This window comes from Saccopteryx bilineata, chromosome 4 (assembly GCF_036850765.1).
Source record: "Saccopteryx bilineata isolate mSacBil1 chromosome 4, mSacBil1_pri_phased_curated, whole genome shotgun sequence".
Lineage (NCBI taxonomy): Eukaryota > Metazoa > Chordata > Mammalia > Chiroptera > Emballonuridae > Saccopteryx > Saccopteryx bilineata.
Window position 1 is genome coordinate 15,330,017 of NC_089493.1, and position 25,028 is coordinate 15,355,044.

At 43.2% G+C, this 25,028-nt stretch overlaps 1 protein-coding gene and 1 non-coding gene across 5 annotated transcripts in view; both read left to right on the plus strand.

The window, feature by feature from the left end:
• The window catches only part of GALC (galactosylceramidase), a 45,180-nt gene extending 20,499 nt beyond the window's left edge, over positions 1-24,681 (plus strand). For all 4 annotated transcript variants that reach the window (XM_066276310.1, XM_066276313.1, XM_066276311.1 and 1 more), the window contains 10 exons: positions 188-343; positions 2,998-3,122; positions 5,176-5,303; positions 6,722-6,811; positions 8,135-8,221; positions 11,041-11,191; positions 12,114-12,294; positions 15,019-15,182; positions 16,525-16,601; positions 23,346-24,681. In XM_066276310.1, coding sequence (XP_066132407.1) covers positions 188-343; positions 2,998-3,122; positions 5,176-5,303; positions 6,722-6,811; positions 8,135-8,221; positions 11,041-11,191; positions 12,114-12,294; positions 15,019-15,182; positions 16,525-16,601; positions 23,346-23,492 — 1,306 coding nt within the window. In that variant the 3' untranslated portion in view covers positions 23,493-24,681. The remainder of the gene's footprint in view (positions 1-187; positions 344-2,997; positions 3,123-5,175; positions 5,304-6,721; positions 6,812-8,134; positions 8,222-11,040; positions 11,192-12,113; positions 12,295-15,018; positions 15,183-16,524; positions 16,602-23,345) is intronic.
• Positions 3,763-3,839, plus strand: TRNAS-AGA (transfer RNA serine (anticodon AGA)). Its single transcript has one exon. It is a non-coding gene; the product is annotated as a tRNA-Ser (tRNA).
• Positions 24,682-25,028: the final 347 nt, after the last annotated feature.

The following is a 25,028-nucleotide window of genomic DNA, read 5'->3' on the forward strand; positions in this document are numbered from 1 at the left end:
TGAGGGCATTCCGAGACGCGGGGCCGGGACACAGACGCTGGCCGTCTGTCTACCGCCCGCCTGGGAGCTTCTTGTTGCTTCAACATAGAACATGTTGCCGAAGACACGTTTTTTTATTTACTCAACACGTGGATGCGAGTGCGCCACATTTTGACCATTTTCTATTTCCTGCCCCCTTCCCTTCCAGAGCTCATTATCCTGGGACCCGCACTGTCAAGCAGGCGTGGCTGACAAAGAAGAAGCTTTGGTCTTCCGAAGATTTCAGCACCTTGAACAACGACGTGGGTGCTGGCTGCTGGGCTCGCATATTGAATCAGAATTATATCAATGGCTACATGACTTCGTAAGTGACTTGAGATTTTTCAAGGTTTTTACCTTGAGCATTTTCTAAAACACAGTAAGTAGAAAAAATGTACAATGTAATTTCATATTTTCACAACCTAGACTCAGTGATTGTAGGCATTTTGCCTTATTAACTTCATCTATGATTTTTAACAAGCTGTACACACACACACACACACACACACACAGATATATTTTAATGAATATTATGAAGTAAAGTTACAGATGTCATGGCACTTTAACCCTAAATATTTGAGCATGTGAATCCAAAATTAAGGGTATTTTCCTACATGATTACAGTATCATTTTGATACATACGAGCATAAGAACATTTTTAAAAGTGTCTTAATACCCAGTCTGTATTCAGATTTTGCTAATTGTCTCCAAAAATGTCATTCATAATTTCTTTTTTAAAGAACCAATCGAGCACTATGCAGTACATTTAGATGTCACGACCTTAACATCTCTTTTAATCTAGAGTCATTTTCTTTCTTCCTCATTTTTTATGATGGTGACCATTGGAAAGATTAGACAAGTTATCTTGTGGACTATCCACTTCCCAATCTGTCTGATCGATTCCTTGGAGCGTCACTTAATTTGTATAACTGTTTACAAAACAGAGGTTCTGCAGCGAGAACACAGCTCTTTTTTTTTTTTATTTCTTGAGGAAGCATTTCTTAAATGTTTTGAGAAGCCTTCATTGTAATTAGATTCAAATCAGCTTTCTACAACAAAAATTAATAGAACCGAAGCAAGCCAATACATACCTTTGCGATGTTCATGTGAGCTGAGATATTATTCTGACAGCCTCCTTTATTCTTTTTCTTCTCTTTTTGAAGAAAAGATGCTCATCATGGGGAGTTTGGTTCTAATAACTTAATTTTATTAGGAGTCATGCGTGCTCATGGCAGAGGCTTTAGTAACTGCGTATAAGTATTATACAGTCACTGAGACTTTTGCCAGTCAGAAGGAACTGTTCTTAAAATTTTGCTAAATGTCTCCCCATTTATATTATATATGTAAAATTATAATACAAAGTTCCGAGCTTACTATATAATGTTCAGTAAATAAGCTGCTTCTCACTTAACAAGGCATTGTGGACCTTTTCTCGTATTTAAGTGTAACTCAACGTGATCACTCTTAATATTTATCTATTTGTTTGAGATAAAGCAGAATTTCCGAAACTCGCCTTCTCCCCAGAAGCACCTGAGACACTTGCTTATACTGATTGAGTGGCAGCGGCCCAGTCCTACTGAGCCTGGGTCCCGGGGAGGGTCCTGGGAGCCGGGGTCTCGTCCGTGCCCCGGTGGTTCTGATTGCCACAAATACTCAGGAGACAGTCATGTAGAAAATATATTCTACCTCACTGAATGCCCTCCTCCCTAGAAATGGAACTTATTACTGTTTCCCGTAATAGCTCAGTCCACCCTGAAATGACCAATTGTGTACCGCTATCTTTATAGACGTCGATAATTATTTCCTCAGGGTGTGTTCTTGGAAATGGACTCAGTGTCTGGGTCAGAGGTCTATAGATTTTCAAGGCATCGTGTATATTACGAAGAGCTCCCCAGGTAGTTGAATCTGTTTCCAGCCCTAGCCAGACAAGCCATGCATCTTGGGACCCCCACGTAGAATCCTGAGAACGCTTAAAATTTTCAATGGTAGTAAGGATTTTTGAAAGTTGTGACTATTATTTCTACTTTGTGTTGACAGAATTAGAATGCTTTGACCTTCTAAGACTATCACTCTGTCATTTTTTTTAAATATGTGAAGACTTAATAAGAAAATAAGATTCTGTGGGTAAGCTCTAGGATTTCTTTTTTTTAAGTTGTGAGGAACCCTTGTATACTTATTCCTGAAAAAGTCCATTACAAATTCCAACTCATTCTATTTAACATGATGAGGGGGCCAACGTCCCTTCTGCCCCTGGCTGCTCCTGAGAGCCACAGTCACAATTGTGGGGGTCTGCACCCACTGTGGACATCTGAATACAAATATATAGACCAGCAAGCTGACCCGGTCAGGACTCGTAGACGAAGCGGAATCACTGCTGTGCTACCGCCCAGACCTTGTCCTGCCCTCTCTGGTGCATTAGGACATTTAATTCTCACAGCAGTCACACGAGCTAGGGACAGTTCTTATCCTTCTTTGGTTAAGTGCTGGGACCATGATTTGAACCCAGGCAGTCAGACTCTTAAGAGTTCTCAATTTTAAAACTTTTAATTTCTAAGAGTCAAATTCATAAAATTATATCATGAAACTGGGGCATTCAGAAGGCTGACTGTCACAAAGAAAGCAGGTATGGATAAAGCTTTTATTGGTATTTGACTCAAATTTGTGACAGGCTGGTGCTGGTAGGGCGTGATCCGTGTCCTGGTTCTGCCATTGCTCAGTAAAAATTGCTCACCTTATATGCATTTGTTTGTTTTTATTATGTGACTCACCATTCACAGTATTTAGACACATCTAGCACTAGATTTTTTAAAATGTGAATGAACTTAGCTTCTATTTTCTTGTTTTGGGTGGTCATTTTTCGGTTATTTGCATGTATTTATATAAATTACATTTAAGTCTTTTTACTTGTAGGCTTCTAGGCATGTACGTTTTTATCACAAGCTGTTTTGGTCTTTCTCTCTTATCAAACACCTCTTTTAGAACCATCGCTTGGAATCTGGTGGCCAGTTACTATGAGCAGTTGCCGTACGGGCGCAGCGGACTGATGACCGCTCAGGAGCCGTGGAGTGGGCACTATGTGGTCCAGCCTCCCATCTGGATATCAGGTAGGTTCTCGTACCGTCGCTCACTCCCTAATTTCCTTTCTAAGACACAGAGCAGAAAATACGTAAAGGAGAGGGCGGAAATAATACTCACGGAGGGCGGAAATTTCGCCCTAATTCTCTTCGTTCTTACGGCCGTCTAATAATCGAAAGACACAAGACAGACGATCAGGACGGAAAGAAACCCCCCACAAATTTACGTTTGTGCACATGGCGGTCTCATAAATACGGACCTACGAAGTGATCAAAGCAGGCTGTTGATATACTTCTTCGATAAAGAAGAATGAATGTGTGAAGAACTGACGAAACAGCAGAACCGGCGTAGGTGCTGTTAGTGGAGAGACTAAGCAGTGTGCTCACTCGCTTTCTCCGCTGTGACTTTCCTGTCGCGGGCAACAGGGCGTCTCTGGTCCCTGGTGCAGGGGGCGTGCCTTTCACCTGGGGCATGTTTCCTGCTTCCAGGGGGACAGACAGGAGGGCACAGTGTCCTTCCTGCACTGCTCTTTCTCAACTACTGTGTTTTTCTCTCCATAAGACGCACCCGACCATGAGACACACCTAGGGTTTTAAGGAGGAAAATAAGAAAAAAAATATTCTGAACCAAATGGTGTGTTAAAATATTTAATAAAATACTGTATTTTTTGCCCTGGCTGGTTGGCTCAGCGGTAGAGCGTTCGGCCTAGAGTGCGGAGGACCCAGGTTCGATTCCTGGCCAGGGCACACAGGAGAAGCGCCCATTTGCTTCTCCACCCCTCTGCCGCACCTTCCTCTCTGTCTCTCTCTTCCCCTCCCGCAGCCAAGGCTCCATTGGAGCAAAGATGGCCCGGGCGCTGGGGATGGCTCCTTGGCCTCTGCCTCAGGCACTAGAGTGGCTCTGGTTGCAACATGGCGATGCCCAGGATGGGCAGAGCATCGCCCCCTGGTGGGCAGAGCATCGCCCCATGGTGGGCGTGCTGGGTGGATCCCGGTCGGTCGGGCGCATGCGGGAGTCTGTCTGACTGTCTCTCCCTGTTTCCAGCTTCAGAAAAATGCAAAAAAACAAACAAACAAAAAAAAAAACTGTATTTTTTGCTCCATAAGATGCATGAGCATTTTTCCCTCCACTTTCTTGGGAAAAAAAAGTGCATTGTATGGAGCAAAAAATATGGTAATTTTAAAGATTATCATTACGCTACTTTGGCACATGACCTGTTTGGTTAATTCCTTAAATGCTGAAACTGGCTTTTTTGGATGTGGGGTTGGGATGTCAAGTACTGCTCGAAATATTTCAGGGCCAGCGTAGGAGATACCCAATCAATATATATTGTGGAAATATACTTGTTTGAAACCGTAAAGCTTAGATTCTGAAATGCATTAACTTTTTTTAATCTTTTCTTTTTGTAGTGATATTAGGATGGGTTATATAGAGATGAACAAAGGGGATAACTTTATTTTACTCTTAGAAAAAGACAGTATTCATGAACTGACAAGGTGTGGTTCTTTTATTTTTACCATTCTATGAACCTTCCCACAATTGTACCACCTCACTTAGTGGTAGTCAACCTGGTCCCTACTGCCCACTAGTGGGTATTCCAGCTTTCATGGTGGGTGGTAGCAGAGCAACCAAAGTATAAATAAAAAGATTTAACTATAGTAAGTTGTTTTATAAAGATTTATTCTGCCAAACTTAGCGAAATTCCGACATAAAGTACTTGGTAAGTAATTATTATTATATGTTTTAACTTGCTGTAACTCTGCTTTATAAATTTTATAGAGTAAAGTTACTTCCCTACTTTATAAATCACCATTACTGTGGAACCGGTGGGCGGTTAGAAAATTTTACTAGTAACAGAGATACAGAAGTGGGCGGTAGGGATAAAAAGGTTGACTACCCCTGACCTCACTGGACTAATTGATGCAAATTTGGGACATGTAATTGGCAAATATTTTCTTCCAGAATAAAAATAGCTTGTTAGACTTAAGCAGACTGAAATCAGCAGATGGTTTTTCTTGTTTAAAAGAAACCCTTTTAATACCATTTTTTACCTTATTTGGGTCTCTCTCTGCTTTCCTGTAGCTCACACTACTCAGTTTACTCGACCAGGCTGGCGGTACCTGAAGACAGTGGGCCATTTAGAGAAAGGAGGAAGCTACGTGGCCCTGACGGACGGCTTAGGTAACCTCACCATCATCATTGAAACTATGGTAATTCCTTGTTGTTTTTTTTTTTGGGGGGGGCGGGGGATTAACTCACTGTTTTATTTTTTGGCTTCTGAAGGTTAAGCATAGAATGTATAGTATGTAGCGGAGGAAGAAACTTTTCCCCATACCTTTCCATGTTCGGCGTCTGGGGCGCCCCAAATTAACCTGACGAAAGACAGACTAACCTGAGAGGAGAAAACGATTGCTGGGTACACGCAGGGCATGGACACATGGGGAAACTCAGCGATGAGGAACTCAGAGGGGTGGCTAGGATTTGGTTAGAGCTTAGTAAGTAGTGGGCGCTTTTGGGAAAATAGATGTCTTTTTGGAAAGATACACAGGTTTTCAGGAGAGCAAACAGGAGACGAGGAAGTCCGTGAGAGCAGTGGGCGGTACTGGTGTGGGGGGTCCTTCCCTCTCCTCCAGGGCCATACAGCGCCCTGAGATCTGGGGGAGGTCACTGTTCCCAGTTTCCTCTCTGGGGTACATCCACCCTGAAGAGGGATTACGGCAGCCTTATTTCCCAGAAGTTGCTACTTTTAGTCAGATAAGAGAACCTCACACCAGACTTTTTTATGCATCGGTTGGGTCTCAGATATCTTCCATTTAGTCTTTCTACCAAAGTGTCATATTTTGGGGTGGCATATTTCTGATCCCCTTCAAACACATATGTAAAGTATATAACTTCAGAAGTTTTAACATGTGTATGCCCAGTAAACCATCACCACAATCACGGTACGTGAATGTGTATCCATCACCCACCAGAAAGAGTACTCGTGTCCCTTTAGAAATAGTCCCTCCGTCCTGCTCCTCCTCACACACTGTGACTTCCCTGATCAGTTTCATGTCACTGAAGAACAGTTTGCACTGTCCAGACTTCTATGTCAGTGGAACCACACAGTGTACACTGTTTCTTGTCTTGCTGTTTGCGCTCAGTATGCTTGTTCCGAGATCCATCCATGGGGTGCGGTTCCTCCAGTTGCTGGGGTACCTCATGGTAGAGACACATCCCAGGGTATTTATCCAGTCACCCGATGATGGAAGTTCGGTTGTAGATTCTGCTTTTAGCCTATGAACATTGTGTACGAATTTTACATGGATCTGCATTTGCCTTTATTTGATGTATTCTACTTGGAAAGTAGTTATCACGTAAAAATTAACGTGAGTGTTGTAAAATGACTGGAATTTTGCTATGAATTCAAAGTTTGATTCAGTCAAAACGTCAGTGAGCTTTACTTTGACTAAATGGACATTCAGTAAAGGTTATATTAGAAAAGAATCCTTAAAATTTTGAAATAAACTCATAGTTGTTACTGAATGTGTACACTTTCCATTAATCTTGGGCATCAGGTGTTTAATGTTTTCTCCTGAGATGACTTGTGCATCACTTGGATAACGTATGTGATCTTGTGTTTCCGCAGAGCCACAGACATTCTAAGTGTATACGGCCATTTCTTCCTTATTTCAACGTGTCTCAGCAACTTGCTACCTTTGTTCTCAATGGCTCTTTCGTAAGTAAATATGTGGGACTTTTATTTTGGTTTTGATCTTGAGAGAGTTTATATATTTGATCACAGGCTAGCAGTTCTTAAGGGAAACCGTGTGTCACAGACATTAAGAGTTTGCATGTGAATGGCTAAGAGCATGCTGACTTCTATCTGCTGATTGGTTTTGGTCTAACGCTACAGAAGCCACTAGGAGGAAAAACTCTCTGTTTGTTTAAAAACACTTAACAGTCATTCTTATTAGTAGAAGCATCAATTATGTAGTCCAGGGAATTTGCAAGATTGATCTTTATGGTATGCTGTGAAAAAAAAAAAAAAAAAAAAAAGACATATGTTCTAGCTATGTCTGGCTGTTGTTAGATTTGAATACAAAAAGTACAGTGCCCTTTCTGACTACCAAACACATAAGAATTGTTCTTTTAAAATTTATTTACAAATTAAATTTAAAGGGGTGATATTGATCAATAGAGTACATAGGTTTCAAGTAAACATTTCTATAGCATTTGAACTGTTGATTGTGTTGTGTGCCCATCACCCAAAGTCAAATCATTTTCTGTAACCATGTATTTGTCCCTCTTTCCTCTCCTCCCTCTCCGATCCTTGTAAGGAATTATTCTTAATACCAGGAAACTTTTCTTTCCGGTGTGAGGAGAAGAGGCCAAGAGACGGACTCCTGCCAGCACCCTGACCGGGGTCCACCCAGCAAGCCCACTAGGGGGTGTTTCTCTGTTGCTCAGCAACTGAGCTCTTCTTAGTGCCTGAGGCAAGGCCATGGAGCCATCCACAGTACCCGGGGCCAACTTGCTCCAATGGAGCCTTGGCTGCAGGAGGAGAAGAAAGAGAGAGAGAGAGAGAGAGAGAGAGAGAGAGAGAGAGAGAAACGAGAGACAGACACAGAGAGAGAAACGAGAGAGGTGGGGAGGAGAAGCAGATGGGTACTTGTCCTGTGTGCCCTGACTGGGAATTGAACCCTGGACATCCACACGCTGAGCCTATGCTCTACCACTGAGCCAACCGGTCAGGGCCTCAGAAAAAAAATTAAAAGCTTTTTATACAGATACAGTAATGAATATTTTTGAAGCTAGGGCATTAAAATCATTAAACTTTTGCCAGAAGTCTGTAGATTTATAGGAAATAAAATATTTGCTTGAATAACATCTTTCTACTTTCAAAATGTCACCATTTAAAGTTTGAGGTGGGCCTTGTGGTAAACAGAAACAGCATACACATCGACGCAGTTTGTCCTTGCTGGTGCTGGTTGTGGGACCCCTCCCTCACGAGAGTGTGTGACGGCCACTCACTGTGCTGTCTCCTGTGTTCTGTCCTCAGAGCAAGATCCCGGAGCTGCAGGTGTGGCACAGCAAGCTCGGAAAGCCGCCCCTGACCGTCCTTCTCGAGCAGCGGGATTCTCTATGGGTAGTTTTAACATAAGTTCCTATATTTTGACCATTGCAACAGTAAAAAAAACCCCAGAAATTTGATTACTGAATTAAGAACTTTTATCATTCATATGGTTGAAGCATAATAGAAATAAAGTCGTCCTTAACCTTTTAAATAGAAATTCCCTTTCAGGGCAGTTTCTGTTTTATAGGCATGTTTTGTCTTTTTTTTTTGTGTGTGTGATAGAAACAGAGAGAGGGACAGACAGGACAGACAGACAGGAAGGGAGAGAGATGAGAAGCATCAATTCTTCGTTGTGGCACCTTAGTTGTTCATTGATTGCTTTCTCATATGTGCCTTGACGGGGGGGGGGGGCGGCTACAGCAGACCGAGTGACCCCTTGCTCAAGCCAGCGACCTTGGGCTCAAGCTGGTGAGCCTTGCTCAAACCAGATGAGCCCACGCTCAAGCCGGGGTCCTCGGTGTTTCAAACCTGGGTCCTTCACATCCCAGTCCGACGCTCTATCCACTGCGCCACCGCCTGGTCAGGCAGCGTGTCTGTCTTTTTAGGTACTTAGTTTGTCCTGGTGAATGGCCCTCCATCTCTTGTTTGCCCCAGTCTGAAATTTGAGTTTCCTTTAAAACTGTCTTTCCCACCCACCCTTTCTGTACCGCCAGTGCTCAGAGATAGTGGGTCCTGTCATCCACCTGTCCTTTTACCCCTTCCCCATTCCCTGGTCCCTGGTCCCAGGTCCCAGGTCCCTGTTCCGTTGCTCCTGCGTGTCTCCATTCCTCATTTCCTCGCTCCGGGACTTGGGAACCTGCTTCCTGTTTCTCCAGCCTTCAGTCTGACTCTCCTCAGTCCCTGTCAGTCACACTGCTGCTGGAGCCATGTGTCTAAAATGCAGGTCTGCTTTGTGGCCGTCGCTTGCTCAGAGCGCCTCCGTGATTTTCCCTGTGAGCTCACATCCTCAGCGCCGTCGGTGACCCTCATCATCACCTCGAGGGGGGGAGGCCATCTGCCTTCCCAGATGCCGGTCCACTGAAGCTGGCCTCCCAGATTACCCTTCCTGCAGTTTTCAGAGCATGGCATGCCGGTTTGGTGACTCCTGTGACTTGGCACGTGCCTGTCCGTCCTTCTATGCCTCTCCACATATCCTTGTCCTCCTTCGAGACTCAGCTTAAGTGTCACTTTCTCCGGGGCTTTGCCCACCAGCCTCAGCTCACAGCCACCCAGATATATGTGCCTGTCTAGCTAAGCATTCCAGCACACTGGACACCGTGAGGCGCGGGCCCTGCCTCAGCTGGATGTTTATCCCAGGTGCCTAAGTACATGCCTGTCTCGTGCTGAGTATGTGGTGGTGGTCTCGGGCAACGTTCGGAGAGTGGAGTGGCCTCAGCAAGCACATTACTTCACCCAGTTGACACAAATAGACTTTTTCTGGAAATTGCTTATATCCTGTGACTCCACTAGTCACTCTCAACGATTGAACACCCATTAAGTATTAAATTCCGGGCTCTACTTTTTGTACAAGAAATAGCATAATAAAATTGATTTTCCCCATAGGAAAAAATCATATCATTTGGGGTTATTTCTGAGCCAGAGTATGGTGTTAGATATTTCATAGATCTCTGAACAGTTATGTATTATTAAAGCAAAGGTAGGCTATAACCCCCTTTGGGTCAAAGGAGAAAAAAAGCTGCTCAAATTTCATTAGATAGGGATACATCGAATGTCTGCATTAACTATGCGAAAGATTGCAGTGTCCTCCGAGGCCACACTTAGCATAGAGCAGTTGAACAGAGGATGTGTTTCTCACAGGTCACTCCTGGGGCTGAGAGCGCTGGAGAAATATTATCTCATTTCACCCTTGCAACAGCCCTATGAAGTATGTATATTTCTTCCCCATTTTGGAGATGAGGAAACTGTGGCTTACAGAGATTAAGTCGCTAAGGTCATAAATGTGATAGAAACCTAATTTGCTAATTGAAATATATGTTGAGCATATAATGAATTGGACTTTTTTTCTTAGTAGTAAAAGGGATTTTATGACTGTGACACCTGAGTCAACAGTGAGATTTTATGAATTTTTCTACCAAAGTAAAAAAAATTGATTCTTAAAAAGTAAGGAGATCTCTTAGTTATGTGTATTGAATGTATATAAGCTTTGAGGAGCTGACAGCCTAATGGAAAAGAATAGACTAGCAGAAATAGATTTTGGGATTTCCCTCCATGTAGTGAAATTGTTTTAAAAATACTTTCTATGAAGTAAAATCTTATAAAGTCTTCAAAGAAACTTAAAAAAAAATTCTTAGGGCCTTGATATGAGGTATGTCCGGTACAAGTGGTTAGGAAGTTCTAACAGAAACGAGTTGGGGTTATCTTTTTATTTAAAAGCAATTATTTATTTAATTAAAATGTTTTTGGTATTTTTCTGAAGTGAGAGGAGGGGAGGCAGAGACAGACTCCCTCATATACCTGACAGGATACACCCGGCATGCCCACCAGGGGGCGATGCTCTGCCCATCTGGGGCATTGCTCCAGTTGCAACCGGAGCCATTCTAGCACCTGAGGCAGAGGCCATGGAGTGCCCAGGTCACCTTGATTGCAGGAGGGGAAGAGAAAGATGAGAGAAAGGAAAGGAGGAAGGGTGGAGAAGCAGATGGGTGCTTCTCCTTTGTGCCCTGACCTGGATTCAAACCCGGGACTTCCACATGCTGGGCCGACTCTCTACCGCTGAGCCAACCAACCAGGGCTGAGTTGGGCTTATCTTGAAGCTTATTTTTATAAAGCTATTTTGCCCAAATGATATGTGCCGGAGACCTTGACCTTGACCATGAGGTGTTCTGTTTCAGCTGCTCGACACTGACGGCAGCTTCTCCCTGGAGCTGCAAGAGGACGAGCTGTTCACACTCACGACTCTCACCACTGGGAGCAAGGGCAGCTACCCGCCGCCTCCCAAGTCCCAGCCCTTCCCACGTGTCTACAAGGACGACTTCAATGTGGGTGCGTTTCCGTTACTACCATGTAACTCGGTTTCCGTTTTCAGCAGTAGTAGAGATATTGCCTGCCAACCAGCACGAAGTGAGAACAGCTGTAAGATATTATGACGAAAATTGCTCGTCTAGAGCCTTCATTATTGTAAGACTATAGTCTAACTTAATAAAACTAAGAAGAGACCGATAGCCTAGGCTCAAAACTGGTTTTTGTTCCATTTTAGAAGTAGAAGAAGTTTTGTGATTTCTAAATTCTGTGTTTGGTCTAGTAAGCCTTTTATCTTTTTATTTTATTTTATAAATTTTTATTAATTTTAATGAGGTGACATTAATACATCAGGGTATATATGTTCAAAGAAAACATCTCCAGGTAAGCCTTTTCTAAGGTCCTCTCAGCTGATGACTGTGACCAGTTGTTCAGAACCTTGTCTGACAGGTATCAGGAATAACAGAGCTCTCGTTGAGCCCTTGCTAAGGATTAGCGTATGTGCACATGTTACGTGCATGCTTCATTTGCTCTCTTGTCCTCTTCCCCTCTTCAAAATGAGCAGACTTGGGAAACAAGGCAGTCAAGCAGCTTGCCTGGGGGAGGGCAGGGGGGGGGGGTGGCGGGGGGGGGGGGTAGACAGACTGAGCAAGAATTTGAACCCAGGTCTGCCTTACTCCAGCTCTCTCCTCTTAAGCAGTTGTACAGATCAAATATATATATAAGTCTGTATGTCAAACTGACCACATGGATGTTAAATAATGATGATATAAAAATCGGTACGTATTTCTTTATTAACAAACCCCAAACTTTCGCTGGTTAAGATGTTTCATTTTCTTATTTAAAACTTTTCAACGGTGTTTTAAAATGTACCATTAAATCTCAGAGGACAAAAAATATCCTGTAAGGATTTGATCTTCATCAGAGTTTATTATGTTCTGAACAGATTACCCGTTTTTTAGCGAAGCTCCGAATTTTGCTGATCAGACTGGCGTATTTGAATACTTTATGAATACAGAGGACCCCGGCGAGCACCGCTTCACACTGCGCCAAGTTCTCAATCAGCGACCGGTCACGTGGGCTGCTGATGCCTTCAACACGATCAGCATTATTGGAGATTACAAATGGTATGTAAAATCGATGCTCTTAATGTGGCCACAAGGTAGCAACATTGTTTGGCTGGGTCCATTTCCTTCCCTCAGATTTTCCCAGTTTAATAGTGCTAATTGCAGGAGCAGACGATTTTTAATGTAAGCATTGAGGTCTTTGGACCCAATAAAAATGTAATGTTTATTTATAGACTTGATAGTTTGAGGGTTGCTGGTGGTCTTTTTTTCTTTTTGCTTTGCTGGCGGGTGGATTTGTTGATCTGGTGCTGCCACCTGCTGGATACATTCTTGAATTACACTGTTTTAGCCTCTAGAAAATCTATTGACCGGGTGACAGATGACAGTGATAAAAAGTGAAAGTAGCTTTTAGTTGAATAGTGAATTCAGCTCTTTTCTTTAGGCATCAGGTAAAGTGACAAATTGTATTTATTCTTCACTTAAAATATAATGACCAACCCAAAGCTTCCTTTCTCCTTTAAGTTAGTTACAGACTTCCAGTGTACTGGCTTACTATACCTGTTTTAGGGTTTTTCTGTTTGTTTATTTTTTTTTTATTTTTCCTTTTAGCTAGTATAATTCCACTGTAAATATAAAACACAAGCATTTCAGGTTTAGATATACCAACTCTTAATGCTAAGCCACCAAACAGTCACACTTGTAGCTTAGAAATTAGACAGGGAAGGGAATATAATGTGAACAGAACCTTGAATCGTTTATCTGTGGAATGCTGCAGAAAATCTTGATCCATCATATATTGCCTGTCGCCTGTTACAATCACAATTCTAGTCCCAAGCTCTGAGATAAGTCTTGACAAACTTCTAGCTACCCAGAGTTTCTGGAACCCGTGCAGCAGATCAAACTAAGCCCTGGTATGAATTTCCCCCACCACCTCATGGCAGAGGTCTCCTCCTCCCCAGCTGTAGGCTGGGAAACCGAGGCTTCGGGCTGAGATCTCCCCAGGACCCCACACTGAGAGATTCCAGAACCAGCACGAGAAGCCAGATCTCTCCAGGTCTGCAGCCCATGCTCTTTGGACCACACCTCTCAGCCTTGTTTTAATTCTTCTTGTAAAAGTAGGAAAGGGAAAAGTAGTGAGCTCTACAGTTTTGTTTTAGCGAATCGGCTCTTACCATCGGTTCTTAGCACTGTGTTTGAAGTAGAACCTCCTCTCTCATTCTTAACACGTAGTTAAGTACCAGCCTAGTAATTTAGGCAGACTTGGCCAAAGCTACTTAAGCTTTTCCATTTCATCGGAAAGCTTTGGTTGGGATCTGACGACGAGCACACAGTTAACCACCCCGCTGCACGCGTCTGAACTCTGCGTCCCCTCAGTCGAGTTTACTTGATATGCAAGAGGTTTCTGCTCTCTCAGCCCTGCTGAGAGATGTGGCCGTGCACAACCAAGCCACACTGTCATTCTGCCTCAGCCATTGTCTGTGAAACTGCCCGCAAGCTCCGATGTAGCCGTCACTTATTCTGGTAGGGGACGTGAAAGAAAGGGAGAAGTTTGATCTTTTCTCGCTCTAACTCGAAATATATAGAATAACTTTATGGTGCTGCCAGTGTCGGTAGCACTTTCAAACTTCCAAGGAACCAGAAAAGAGGTCGGGATGTGAGGAGCTTGTTGGTCCTTCGTGGTTTCATGCTGGTGATAATATGCAGGGAGAAGCGCCCCCTCTGTGGGAGGACATGCAGGGCTGACCCCACGTGTGTAACTTAGTGTTTGCTTGTTCCTTGTTAGTGCTTCTCTCCTTTTCCTGAGCAGTTGGCATTTTAGCGGCTGTGAGTTCTTCTCAGAGCCGTGTTGGCACAGGGTGGTTCTGTCGTTGTATAGGGTGGCACAGTCGTGTATACACTGTCATTGTATAGGGTGACACAGTCGTGTATACACTGTCATTGTATAGGGTGACACAGTCGTGTATACACTGTCATTGTATAGGGCATCCAGTCACATTTATAAGAAGCAGCCTGGAGGAGAGCTCATTGTTCAGGCCCTGGGGGTTCCTGGTTGGCTGGCATCTTTGCTCTCCTTTGACACACTCCTGTCCACCAGTGATTCCAGAACCGGGTTTTCACTGTCTCTGTATAAACTGAGATGCCCTAGAGGGGAAACGGGCATTCCCGGACCAGCACATCAGCATTGCCTGGGCATTTGATGGACAGGGAGTCAAGGGCACAGCCTAGATAGACCGATTGAATTGAACAGCCTTAGAGTCACCATTGAGTTGGTTCTGTCTTTGCAGAGAAATAATTTTAGCTCTTTTATCTGGAGTTTTTAGGTCTCTTTAGTGATAAATGTAAAACTTAGTCCTGAAGTTGTTTATGTTCCCACAGAGCTGGGAATGTAATAGACCTTTTGTTCCAAATTGTGTGGAAACTTGCCTTTTATGTATTCCTAGGGAAAAAAAAAAACATGGCTTCTGTTAATATTATTGTGTTCTTACAATGAGAAGTTGTTTTACTATAGGGAGATAAGAAATATTTTCTTAAGAACCTTTAAAACAGTAAACATTGTTGTCTAGCAATTCCTTAAAAGAGGCAATGGAATGGCTTGACTTTAATCACGAAAAACTTAAACCGGTCACCAGTGAAGATTCTGGAAGCCCATTCCTGCCACGAGCCCAGATGTAGCAAACCGCGTGCTCGCCTCCACTAGAGGTTGGGAAGCGCGTGGCCGAGACGTCTCTGTTCCGCACCCAGAACGGCATCATTAAAGCGCTAACCACCAGTTTCATTCTGCAGGTCCGACATGACCATCAGGTGTGACGTTCTCATAGAGACCCCTGAGAAGGGAGGTGTGTTCATTGCCGGAAGAGTGAACAAAGGTGGCATCTTGATTAGAAGCGCCAGAGGCGTTTTCTTCTGGATTTTTGCAAATGGAACCTACCGAGTTACAGGCGATCTGGGTGAGTGGCTCATTCTAGGCTCGGGAGAGAGAGGCCGCTCACTGACAGAGAATTGTGCGAAGCATTCCCGGTCTTACGGAGCTGAGCTGGCTGTCAGGGTAGCGTTTGCAGGTACGGGGGAGGGGTAGTAGGGAGCGAACGCTCAGGAAACATTGTAAATGAAAGCAGGACTGTAAGCGTGTTGCCACTGTACTTCTAGAAATATGAGGAGAGGGACTGAGATACTCAGAGTGGAGTAATCCTATTTCCTAATTTAGTTCATTATTTGAGAACAGCTTGACTTTTCTCATTCATCTTAACAGCCCTTGTTTCATGTAGAAAGTGTTCTGTTCTGGGTAGGTGCTTAGGCGAGGTCCAGGTTGAATTCTATCCACTTCCCTTTGGTGTCGGAATGGACCCCGCTCTGTGGAAACTCTGTCTTGTGGTTGTGACTCTTCTTTGATTCTCATTCTCTTGACTTGCCTCTTGCATTAACAAGCAATCTTCTCTCCTATAATTTCTGTTCTCCATGAATAAAATAGAAATGAAAGAGGAAGTGGGTGCTAAGGAGGTTAGAATAGAAGTTGCAGAATCCTAGTATGACCGATCCAGATGATAACGCACATTTCCAATCCAAAACAAGAGCCACCACAGGGGTGAACTGATTTGCCCAAGGTCTCAGAATGAGTTAGTGGCAGACTGGGAGCTAAGAACTTAAATCTGCATCTTCCGTCCCCAGTGCTCTCTGTGTTTTAAACTGCCCCCTTAGCCTCTCATCATGGGTTTTTCTCAAGCACTAAAATATGTAATACATCCCCAGATTAACTCATTCTGTTCCATGATCCTCAGTGAATGTTATTACCATGTTGTCATCAAACACACCAGCTAGAAATCTTATGGTAGTCTTTTAATACTCCTTCCTGTCCTCCACATTCAGTCCAATCGGGTAAAAGTGTGTGCTGGAAGGATGAAAGCCAATGCATTATACTGTGGCTGGTCTGAAGTCTATTTCACCAATTCCTGTGTGAGCTCACATACCGGATTCGGCCCAGAGGAGGGTCTCAGCGTGGGCTTGTTGAGAGCCGCATGCTTGAAGGAAGGACGTTTTGTTTTAAATCAGTTGTAAGTCTGGAAATGTAGATCTGTGTCAGGGTCGCCTTTACTACATACAAAAGCCACTGGGAGCGCCCACTGAGCTATGCCGTTCTGTGACTTAGAGGATCTGTTTGTGTTGCAGCCGGGTGGATCCTGTATGCCTTCGGGCAGATCTGTGTCAGGGTTGCCTTTACTACATACAAAAGCCACTGGGAGCTCCCACTGAGCTGTGCCCTTCTGTGACTTAGAGGAACTGTTTGTGTTGCAGCCGGGTGGATCCTGTACGCCTTTGGGCAGGTTGACGTCACGGCACACAGATGGTATACACTCACTTTAACTATTAAGGTAAGTGCTGCTGGACAGAACGCCTGGAGGTGAGATGTTCTCTTCTTGTCCCTTTCTAGCATTTTCTGTTAACAAATGAGAGGGGGAAAGTGTGATAAATGATGGAAATAGATAGAGAGTCTGCCATGAGTCCAGCAAACCACCCCTCCCTAGAATGATAACATGTGTCTGATTTACCCTGTTCACTTCATCACCCCCAAAATTTAACTGTTATTTCAAGTTTGCGTGAACAAAGATTATAACTGGAGCTTATTGATATAAGCAAAGTCACATGCATTTATTTTTGATGGTTGAATATGATTTGGTTTTTGACTAAACGCACAATATTTTAGAAGTTGGTTTCCATGAATATATTTGTCAGAGAAGATATCAGGTTAATTGTAACACTATGGGTACCTAAAAATATTTGTCAGAATCACTGGTTGCTCATGAGTATTGCTGACATGCTTCTTAGGGACACTGTGTGCAGAAACTCTTCTGTGTAATATACTGCTCTCTGCCGAGACAGTGCAGCGTAGTTTTCTTCAGGTAATAACAGAGATTAAAAATGAAATTCAAATAACTTTTTAAAGGAGTTTTTTTTTCTTACAGAGACAGAGCGAGAGTCAGAGAGAGGGATAGATAGGGACAGACAGACAGGAATGGAGAGAGATGAGAAGCATCAATCATCAGTTTTTCATTGTAGCACTTAGTTGTTCATGGATTGCTTTCTCATATGTGCCTTGACTGTGGGGCTAACAGCAGACCGAGTAACCCCTTGCTTGAGCCAGTGACCTTGGGTCCTAGCTGGTGAGCCTTGCTCAAACCAGTTGAGCCCACGCTCAAGCTGGCAACCTTGGGGTCTCGAACCTGAGTCCTCTGCATCCTGGTCCGATGCTCTATCCACTGTGCCACTGCTTGATCAGGCATCAAATAACTTTTTGAACTTGTTCTTTTCCTTTACCCAACCACCAGAAATGACAATACTGATTTTTCAGGCAGTATCAGATTGTATTGACCATCAACCTGGTCCGTACTGCCCACTAGTGGGCGTTCCAGCTTTCATGGTGGGCGGTAGTGGAGCAACCAAAGTATAAATAAAAAGATAGACTTAACTATAGAAGTTGTTTTATAAAGATTTATTCTGCCAAATTTAGTGAAAATCCGACATAAAGTATGTGGTAAGTAATTATTATTATATGCTTTAACTTGCTGTCACTGTGCTTTATAAATTTTATAAAGTAAAGTTACTTCTCTACTTTATAAATCACCATTACTGTGGAACCGGTGGGCAGTTAGAAAATTTTACTACTAACAGAGATACAAAAGTGGGCGGTAGGTATAAAAAGGTTGACTACCCCTGGTCTAGTTTATTGTGATTATATGACACTTGATAGACATAACTTTGTCCCCAGGTCTTTCCTTTTATGGTAAACTGAGGCAGAAAGGGGTGCCTTTAACTGCAGATAGAAGGCAGGGATATTTTAGGTGCCTCTTGGATTGTACATATTCTGTTACTTTGGTCAGATAGTTAGAAATGGGAGCTATTCAATTTTAAATCTGAGCAGATACTGCTCTATTGCTAGCCAAATTATTCAATATATCAACTTATAGAGGTTATAAGTATATTTAATATTATCAAATTTTAAAGATTTTTTTCAAACTAATAGACATGATTTGTACTTCCTTGATAATTAGGGAGATTGTACATTTTATGTTTATTGGCTATTTGTATTTTCTTTTCTCTGAAGTTGAATTCCTTCTTTATTTTCCTATTGTGTTGTCTTTTTCTGATGGACCTGTATGAATTTATGTATTCTGGGTAGTAACACATTGTCTGTCATAGGCGTTACAGATCCTCTCTCATGATTTGTACTTTAATTTTGCTTATGGTATTTTTCATGAATAGAAATTTGAAATTTTGGCATTGTAAAATTTTCACTATTTTCATTGCTTTTATATTCTCTGTTTTGTTTAAGAAGGCCTTTTTAAAACAAATGTCTAGCTATCATTTATTACATAGACTGTCCTTTTGCCCATGATTTAAAAGCCACGTTTTGATATATTAAATCTCCACATGTGCATAGGCTTGTTTCTGAACATTGCTGTTCTTTATGTGGCTGTCTCTTACTCTCCAGCGTCACACTTTGAAATGCTCTGACTTTCTACACTCTTTGGTCCCATGGTTTATTCCCTTACTTCCTTCAAGGCTCTTTCCCAACCGCCTTACATAAAATAGCATTATGTATTTCTGCTTTATTTTCCCAAAGCTCTTCTTCTGTCCTGACATCGCACATAGTCTGCTGATGGTTTGTGCGTTAGCCCCACCCTCTGCATGGGAAAGCCGCTCCTGTAATGACCCAGCTCCTTCCGATCCCATCACGGCTGGCTCCCCAGCACCTTGGAGAGCGCCTGGCACCGCGCCCCCACGAACCTCGCGCAGGGCAAGACAGCACTGTCTTTGTCAAAATTATCTCTGCTATTCTACTCTGCTGTTTGAGTTTTTACATCGTCTTTTCAATTCCATGAAAAATGCTGCCAGTATTACACTGAATTTATACATTAATTTGGGCAATAGTGGCTTTTATTTTTTTTTAAAAGAATAATGTGTTTTCCCATCAAGACCGTGGGAGCAAGAACAGGCTGTGTCTCACCATTTGTTAAGATCTCCCACTGTGTCCTTCAGTTTTATTTTTGTAGTTCTTACACATTTCTTACTAGGTTTATTTTTCATAATTTTATGAATTTTTTGAATTCATAAGGGGGGTTTAAAAAATAAATTTCCTTAAAATTTTAAAGGTACTTTGAGTACATAGTTAAAAAAATCAGAAGCGCTTATGGAAACAGAGGCCCCTATCTCGTCCCCTTGTTCCTTCTCCTCGCCCTGTTCTGTGAACGTCGGCAGCTGTTTCTCCTTCTGTCTCTTGCATGTGTGTGATTTTTTACTTTTAGAGATTAGCTCTGGTCTTGCTACTGGTTGGATTGGAACTCTGCTGACTTCCTCCCGCCCCACCCCCTCCGCCAGTGTGTTTTGTTCCATCAGCTGTGGGCATTCTGCTTCTTCCTCACACCCAACTCCGCACCTTCTCCCAGAGCTCTCTGACTCTCCAGACCAAAGGAGTCTCTTGGGCACCCACACACACTCACATCAGCCTATTTTAATTCTTTTTATTTATTTATTTAGTTTTTAGTTTTTAGTTTTCTGAAGTTAGAAATGGGGAGGCAGTCAGACAGACAACCACATGTGCCCGACCAGGATCCACCCGGCATGCCCACCAGGGGGCGATGCTCTGCCCATCTGGGGCCTCGCTCCATTGCAACTGGAACCATTCTAGTGCCTGAGGTGGAGGCCATGGAGCCATCCTCAGTGCCCGGGCCAACTTTGCTCCAGTGGAGCCTTGGCTTTGGGAGGGGAAGAGAGAGATAGAGAAGAAGGAGGGTGGAAGAGTGGAGAAGCAGATGGGCGCTTCTCCTGTGTGCCCTGGCCGGGAATCAAACCTGGGACTTCCACATACCTGACTGACACTCTACCTGAGCCAACTGGTCAGGGCTGCCTCTTTTAATTCTTCACATGCCGCTCATCGCTTGGCTCTTATTGTGTGTGCGTATGTGTGCATGTGCATGTGTGTGTGCGCGTGTGTGTGACCTCCCGCTAGAACGTAAGCTCTGTAAGAGCAAGGATGGTGTCTTTCTTGTGCATCCTAAATTCCAAGTGCATTGCATACACAGCATTTGACATAAACATTTGCTGTGTAAATGAAGAGAGCAAAGTGAAAACCACATCTTTATGGTGTCCTTTTCCCAAATTACAGCTAATATGAGGATTTCCTCATTTTATATCAGCCATCATTGATTTCTTCTCAGCACATGTTGGGTGCTTTCCCCTCAGTCCTGTCATATAGTGTTTAGACCAAGGACCATGAGGTCTAGTATGTTCATTTGCAAGTATTTTTTTTGTATTTTTCTAAAGTGAGAGGAGGGGAGACAGTCAGACAGACTCCTGCATGCACCTGAGCAGGATCCACCTGGCATGCCAACCAGGGGGCGATGCTCTGCCCATCTGGGGCATTGCTCAGTTGTAGCAGAGCCATTCTAACCCCTGAGGAGGAGGCCATGGAGCCATCCTCAGTGCCTGGACCAACTTTGCTCCAGTGGAGCCTTGGCTGCAGAAGGGGAAGAGAGAGACAGAGAGGAAGGAAAAGGGAAGGGTGGAGAAGCAGGTGGGCGCTTCTCCTGTGTGCCCTGGCCGGGAATCGAACCTGGGACTTCCACATGCTGGGCCGACATTCTACCACTGAGCTAACCGGCATTTGCAAGTATTTTATGTTACTCATCTTCTGTTTTCCCATCCACAGTGTCACGAACACCCTTATGGAGATGAAGTGGGATGATAAGAAAAGGTGGCACATTACCTGATATGTGGGAAGTGCTTAATGAGTCAAGTCAGTAGTCTTAGGAGTAGGCATGTGTGGATCCAGACAGACCAGCTTTCCTCCCGCCTTGTTGATATATACAAACTGAGACTCCCAGCAAGTGTTTCATCTAAGTCAGTGGTCGGTAAACTGCAGCTTGCGAGCCACATGCGGCTCTTTGGCCCCTTGAGTGTGGCTCTTCCACAAAATACCACCTGCGGGCACTACCTTGATAAGGAATATACCTACCTATATAGTTTAAGTTTAAAAAATTTGACTCTCTAAAGAAATTTTAATTGTTGTACCATTGATATTTGGCTCTGCTGACTAATGAGTTTGCCGACCACTGATCTAAATTAGCTCCTATATTTTTTCTTCATCTGTAACATAAAGATAACTTTTATAAGGTTGCTTCAGGGCCAGATGTTTTCTATACTTTCATTAACACACTTTTTTCAGCTTTACTATCTGCACTGTTCTAGAGACCCAGCAGTGAACAAGAGAGACACAGTCTGTGCTCTCTTAGCATCTAGATTCCTCTAGGACAGGGATTGGCAAACGTTCCTGTAAAGGCCCGGGTGGTAAATACCTCACACTCTGTGGGCCACACGGCCTGTGAGGCAAAGGCCCGGGTGGTAAATACCTCACACTCTGTGAGCCACACGGCCTGTGAGGCAGCTACTCTCATCTGCTTTTGTGGTGCGCCACAGACAGTAGGTAACTGCATGGGGGTAGCTGTGTTCCAATAAATTTATTTATAAAAGTAGGTGGCCAGCCTGTCGGTCATAGTTGGCCGGCTCCTGTCCTAAGACAGTAAACTCTTAGATAAGTCAGTAACTAAAATTATGAAGAAAATAAAGGGGGATCGTGAGGTGAAGTGGCCCCCCTGGCCGGATTTCTAAGTGGAGCGGCCAGGGAAAACCTCTTTGGAGTGGGTGATGTCTGAGATGAGGGCACCGTTGGGACTGGCCCGTGTGCAAAGCAGCCCGGGGCCAGGTTGGCGGACACCTGGGGGGTGAAGAGCTGTCAGACAGACCCTGTGAGTGGGAGTCCCTCGGCTCAGTGTTAACATTCACTGTTCCTAGGAGGCAGGAGATGTCCGACAGGCAGCCTCCGAGCTGAACGGAGCGGTGCGGTAGGTGGTGATAGGGGTGGATGTTGACAATGAGGATTCAGTTCCTACCTCTGCTGGCGCACCTGTGACTCTGGTTTTTCATCTTAAGTCTCAGTGCCTCCATCTGTAGAATGAAAGAACGAAATTAACCCTTAGAGTAGTGAGTTTTTTTCATGCTCACTGACCCCTGGGAGTTTTTTTTTTAATGAAATTAGTTCCAGTTACAGTTTTATTAACTTAAAATCATGTTTGTTTGATAAACAATTTATGGAAACAAGAAGAACATTTGCCTTTTTTTTTAATGTCGCCTTACACATTTTTAAAATAAATCGATCGTACTCTGGCTGGTCAGGAGGTACGAGGAGGTACACGGACGTTTGCACTACTCAAAGGTTAAAGTCTGTTGCATTATACGACTTCAAAACATGTCATCTGGGTCTCGGCCTCTTGCCTGGGATCCTTAGCTCTTCATCCTGTGAAATCAGCTCGCTGGAAATGTGTAGCTGTGATGGCACGCTGTAAGAAGAGGCTCGTAAGTGTGCTGTAATAATGAGAGGAAGGGCGAGCTGGCATTCAGGGTCTGTGTGCGGGCACTTAGCTAGGGGGCAGGGGCAGTCCTAGAAGAGGGCATTGCTGTATCTTTCTCTGCTGGTGGCCAGGAAGTCATTTCTCTGGACACTTCCCATCTATCTTCCTCCTACAACAGTGACTACTTTTCTAATGTCAGGGTGAGCTCTTCATAGGACTTTGAAGGGCTAGTCTGCACGTGGGGACAAGAAGGACTTACATAAGTGGATGTTTGGCCCCAGCAGTCATATCTGAAGAACTGGTGGTTGTTAGCCATGACCCATGCACACGCAACTTGTAAATAACGTTTTATTTTATTTTATTTATTTATTTATTTATTTTACTGTAGTGGGCTCTTTTCTAAAATATTACAATAGTGTTATGAAAAGTTTCACATTTCTCTTGGTTTTACAATGTTTTGGTGGAGTCCAAGGAAATACTGCAATATTCCTTGTGCCTTGGAAACTATTTGCATAGGTAGGTAAGAACTTCCTCTGAGAAAATTGTTCTTGTATTTTAAACTATTGTTCCAACTTGTAGAATTGTTTACCTGCGGTAAGTCTTAAGTGAGGAGGATGTTTGCTCCACTCAGGAGGTGGGCCACATGTTGTTAAGAAACAGACCTCAGAGAATAATTGCCATGTCTCCAAGGATGCCTTTCTGTCTGCGCAGGGCCGCCTCTCCTCCGGCACGTTGAACGGCCAGCCGCTCTGGACGAACGTCCCGGTGAATTTCCCGAAGAACGGCTGGGCAGCGATCGGCACTTCCGCCTTTGAATTCGCACAGTTTGACAACTTTCAGGTGGAAGCCACGCCCTAACTTCACAGAGCCCTCTAAAACACTCTTTAGATTTTTTCTTCCTTTCTTTTTGATTTTGGTTCTGAGCCAATTCTTGTTTTGATGGATCGACACGGGAGTCTTTGGAGGCTAAAAAGACTGAAGAGACAATGAGGAGAAAGGTGTTTTCGCTTGATCCTGTGGAAGATGTTTTTAGAACGAATGCCAAGAGGAAACAGATGAGTCTTCAATGTTTCCTGGTGTGTACCCTACAGTCCGCATGGTACACAGGTCCCCCGGCCTTAGCCGTGGTCTGGGTGGCCCAGGCTGGAAGCCTCGGTGTTAAAGTGGAGGTCACTCTTGTCATCGTAGTTGCAAGTGATTGTGCCGATGGCAGCACCTTGATCGTCGCAGGGGTGTATTCACTCACGCTGATGGGTGTCTCAGTGAGCTGAGGTCCTGTCTTAAGATAATGCTGCCTCACTGGGAAGCTGAAGAACACTGTAAATGCTGCTTTTTGAAAACCACATCGACGTGTTATTTTAAAAATATGTTCTAAAAGGTGTTTTTTCTTTTCCTTTTTATGATGATTCTTTACAATCATAGATATGATGAGTGGGATGATTTAAAAAAAATCTCATTAATAAACTACCTCTACACCTACTTCTGTAATAATAAATACTAGCAGATACTGGGTTATCTACGTTTTTTATTTTATCCTTTCGAATCCGATTTTTGGTGGCACAACCCTTCTCACTCTGTTATGACGTTTTCCCAGGCGGCTGGAAGGAAGTGGAAAATCCCACACAGCCAGTGCTACACGTGGGTCTAAAAATGAAACTAAAGCTGATTTTCTTGTCTCACTTCGTTGTGCTTTTCCTGGTCTGTCTTCTCATGTGTCACTGGTAACAGAGTAGGAGCTAGTGAATTCTCTTATCTCCTTGTAGGCTGAAGAAGAGGAGTACTTAGCTATTTGCTAGTTCATAGAATTGGATCATCCTCTAATATTTTGTGGTTAGATGCATCTATTTTATTAAACTACCAATGCTTTATATTTAAATATGGGTGAGCATATTTGTCATGCATTATAATTTATGTTTAAGAATTAGTGTACCTCCTAGGAACAACTCAATTATTCATGTGGATACAATAAGTTCTGGAATTCTTTATAATGAAAGTTTAAAGCTTCAATGATCTAATTCTTTAATTTTGGAATTTGTAATGGTTTGATACAGGCTAATCTGACATGAGATTTTGTATTACTATGAATCACAGAAATCTGGATATTAGAGTCCATTAGATTACAGAGAAAAATTTTAAATTAAAACCAAGTCTAAGTGATTTCCAGTTTGGTCCCTACATATATTTTTTAAAAATTTACTGAGGTATAATTTAAACACAATAAAGTGTTTTTTCTTTTGCTTGTTTATATTTTACTTTCGCTTGAAATAAAGCCTGGTTTTTCTTGTATGTCAGAAGTATTAAAATTTCGTTATATTCTGAAAGTAGCTTTTTTTTGCTTAATTAAAGCTCATGGGTAAGTTGAAGCTGTTCTAAAATGTGTTCTCCTCCTCTCTC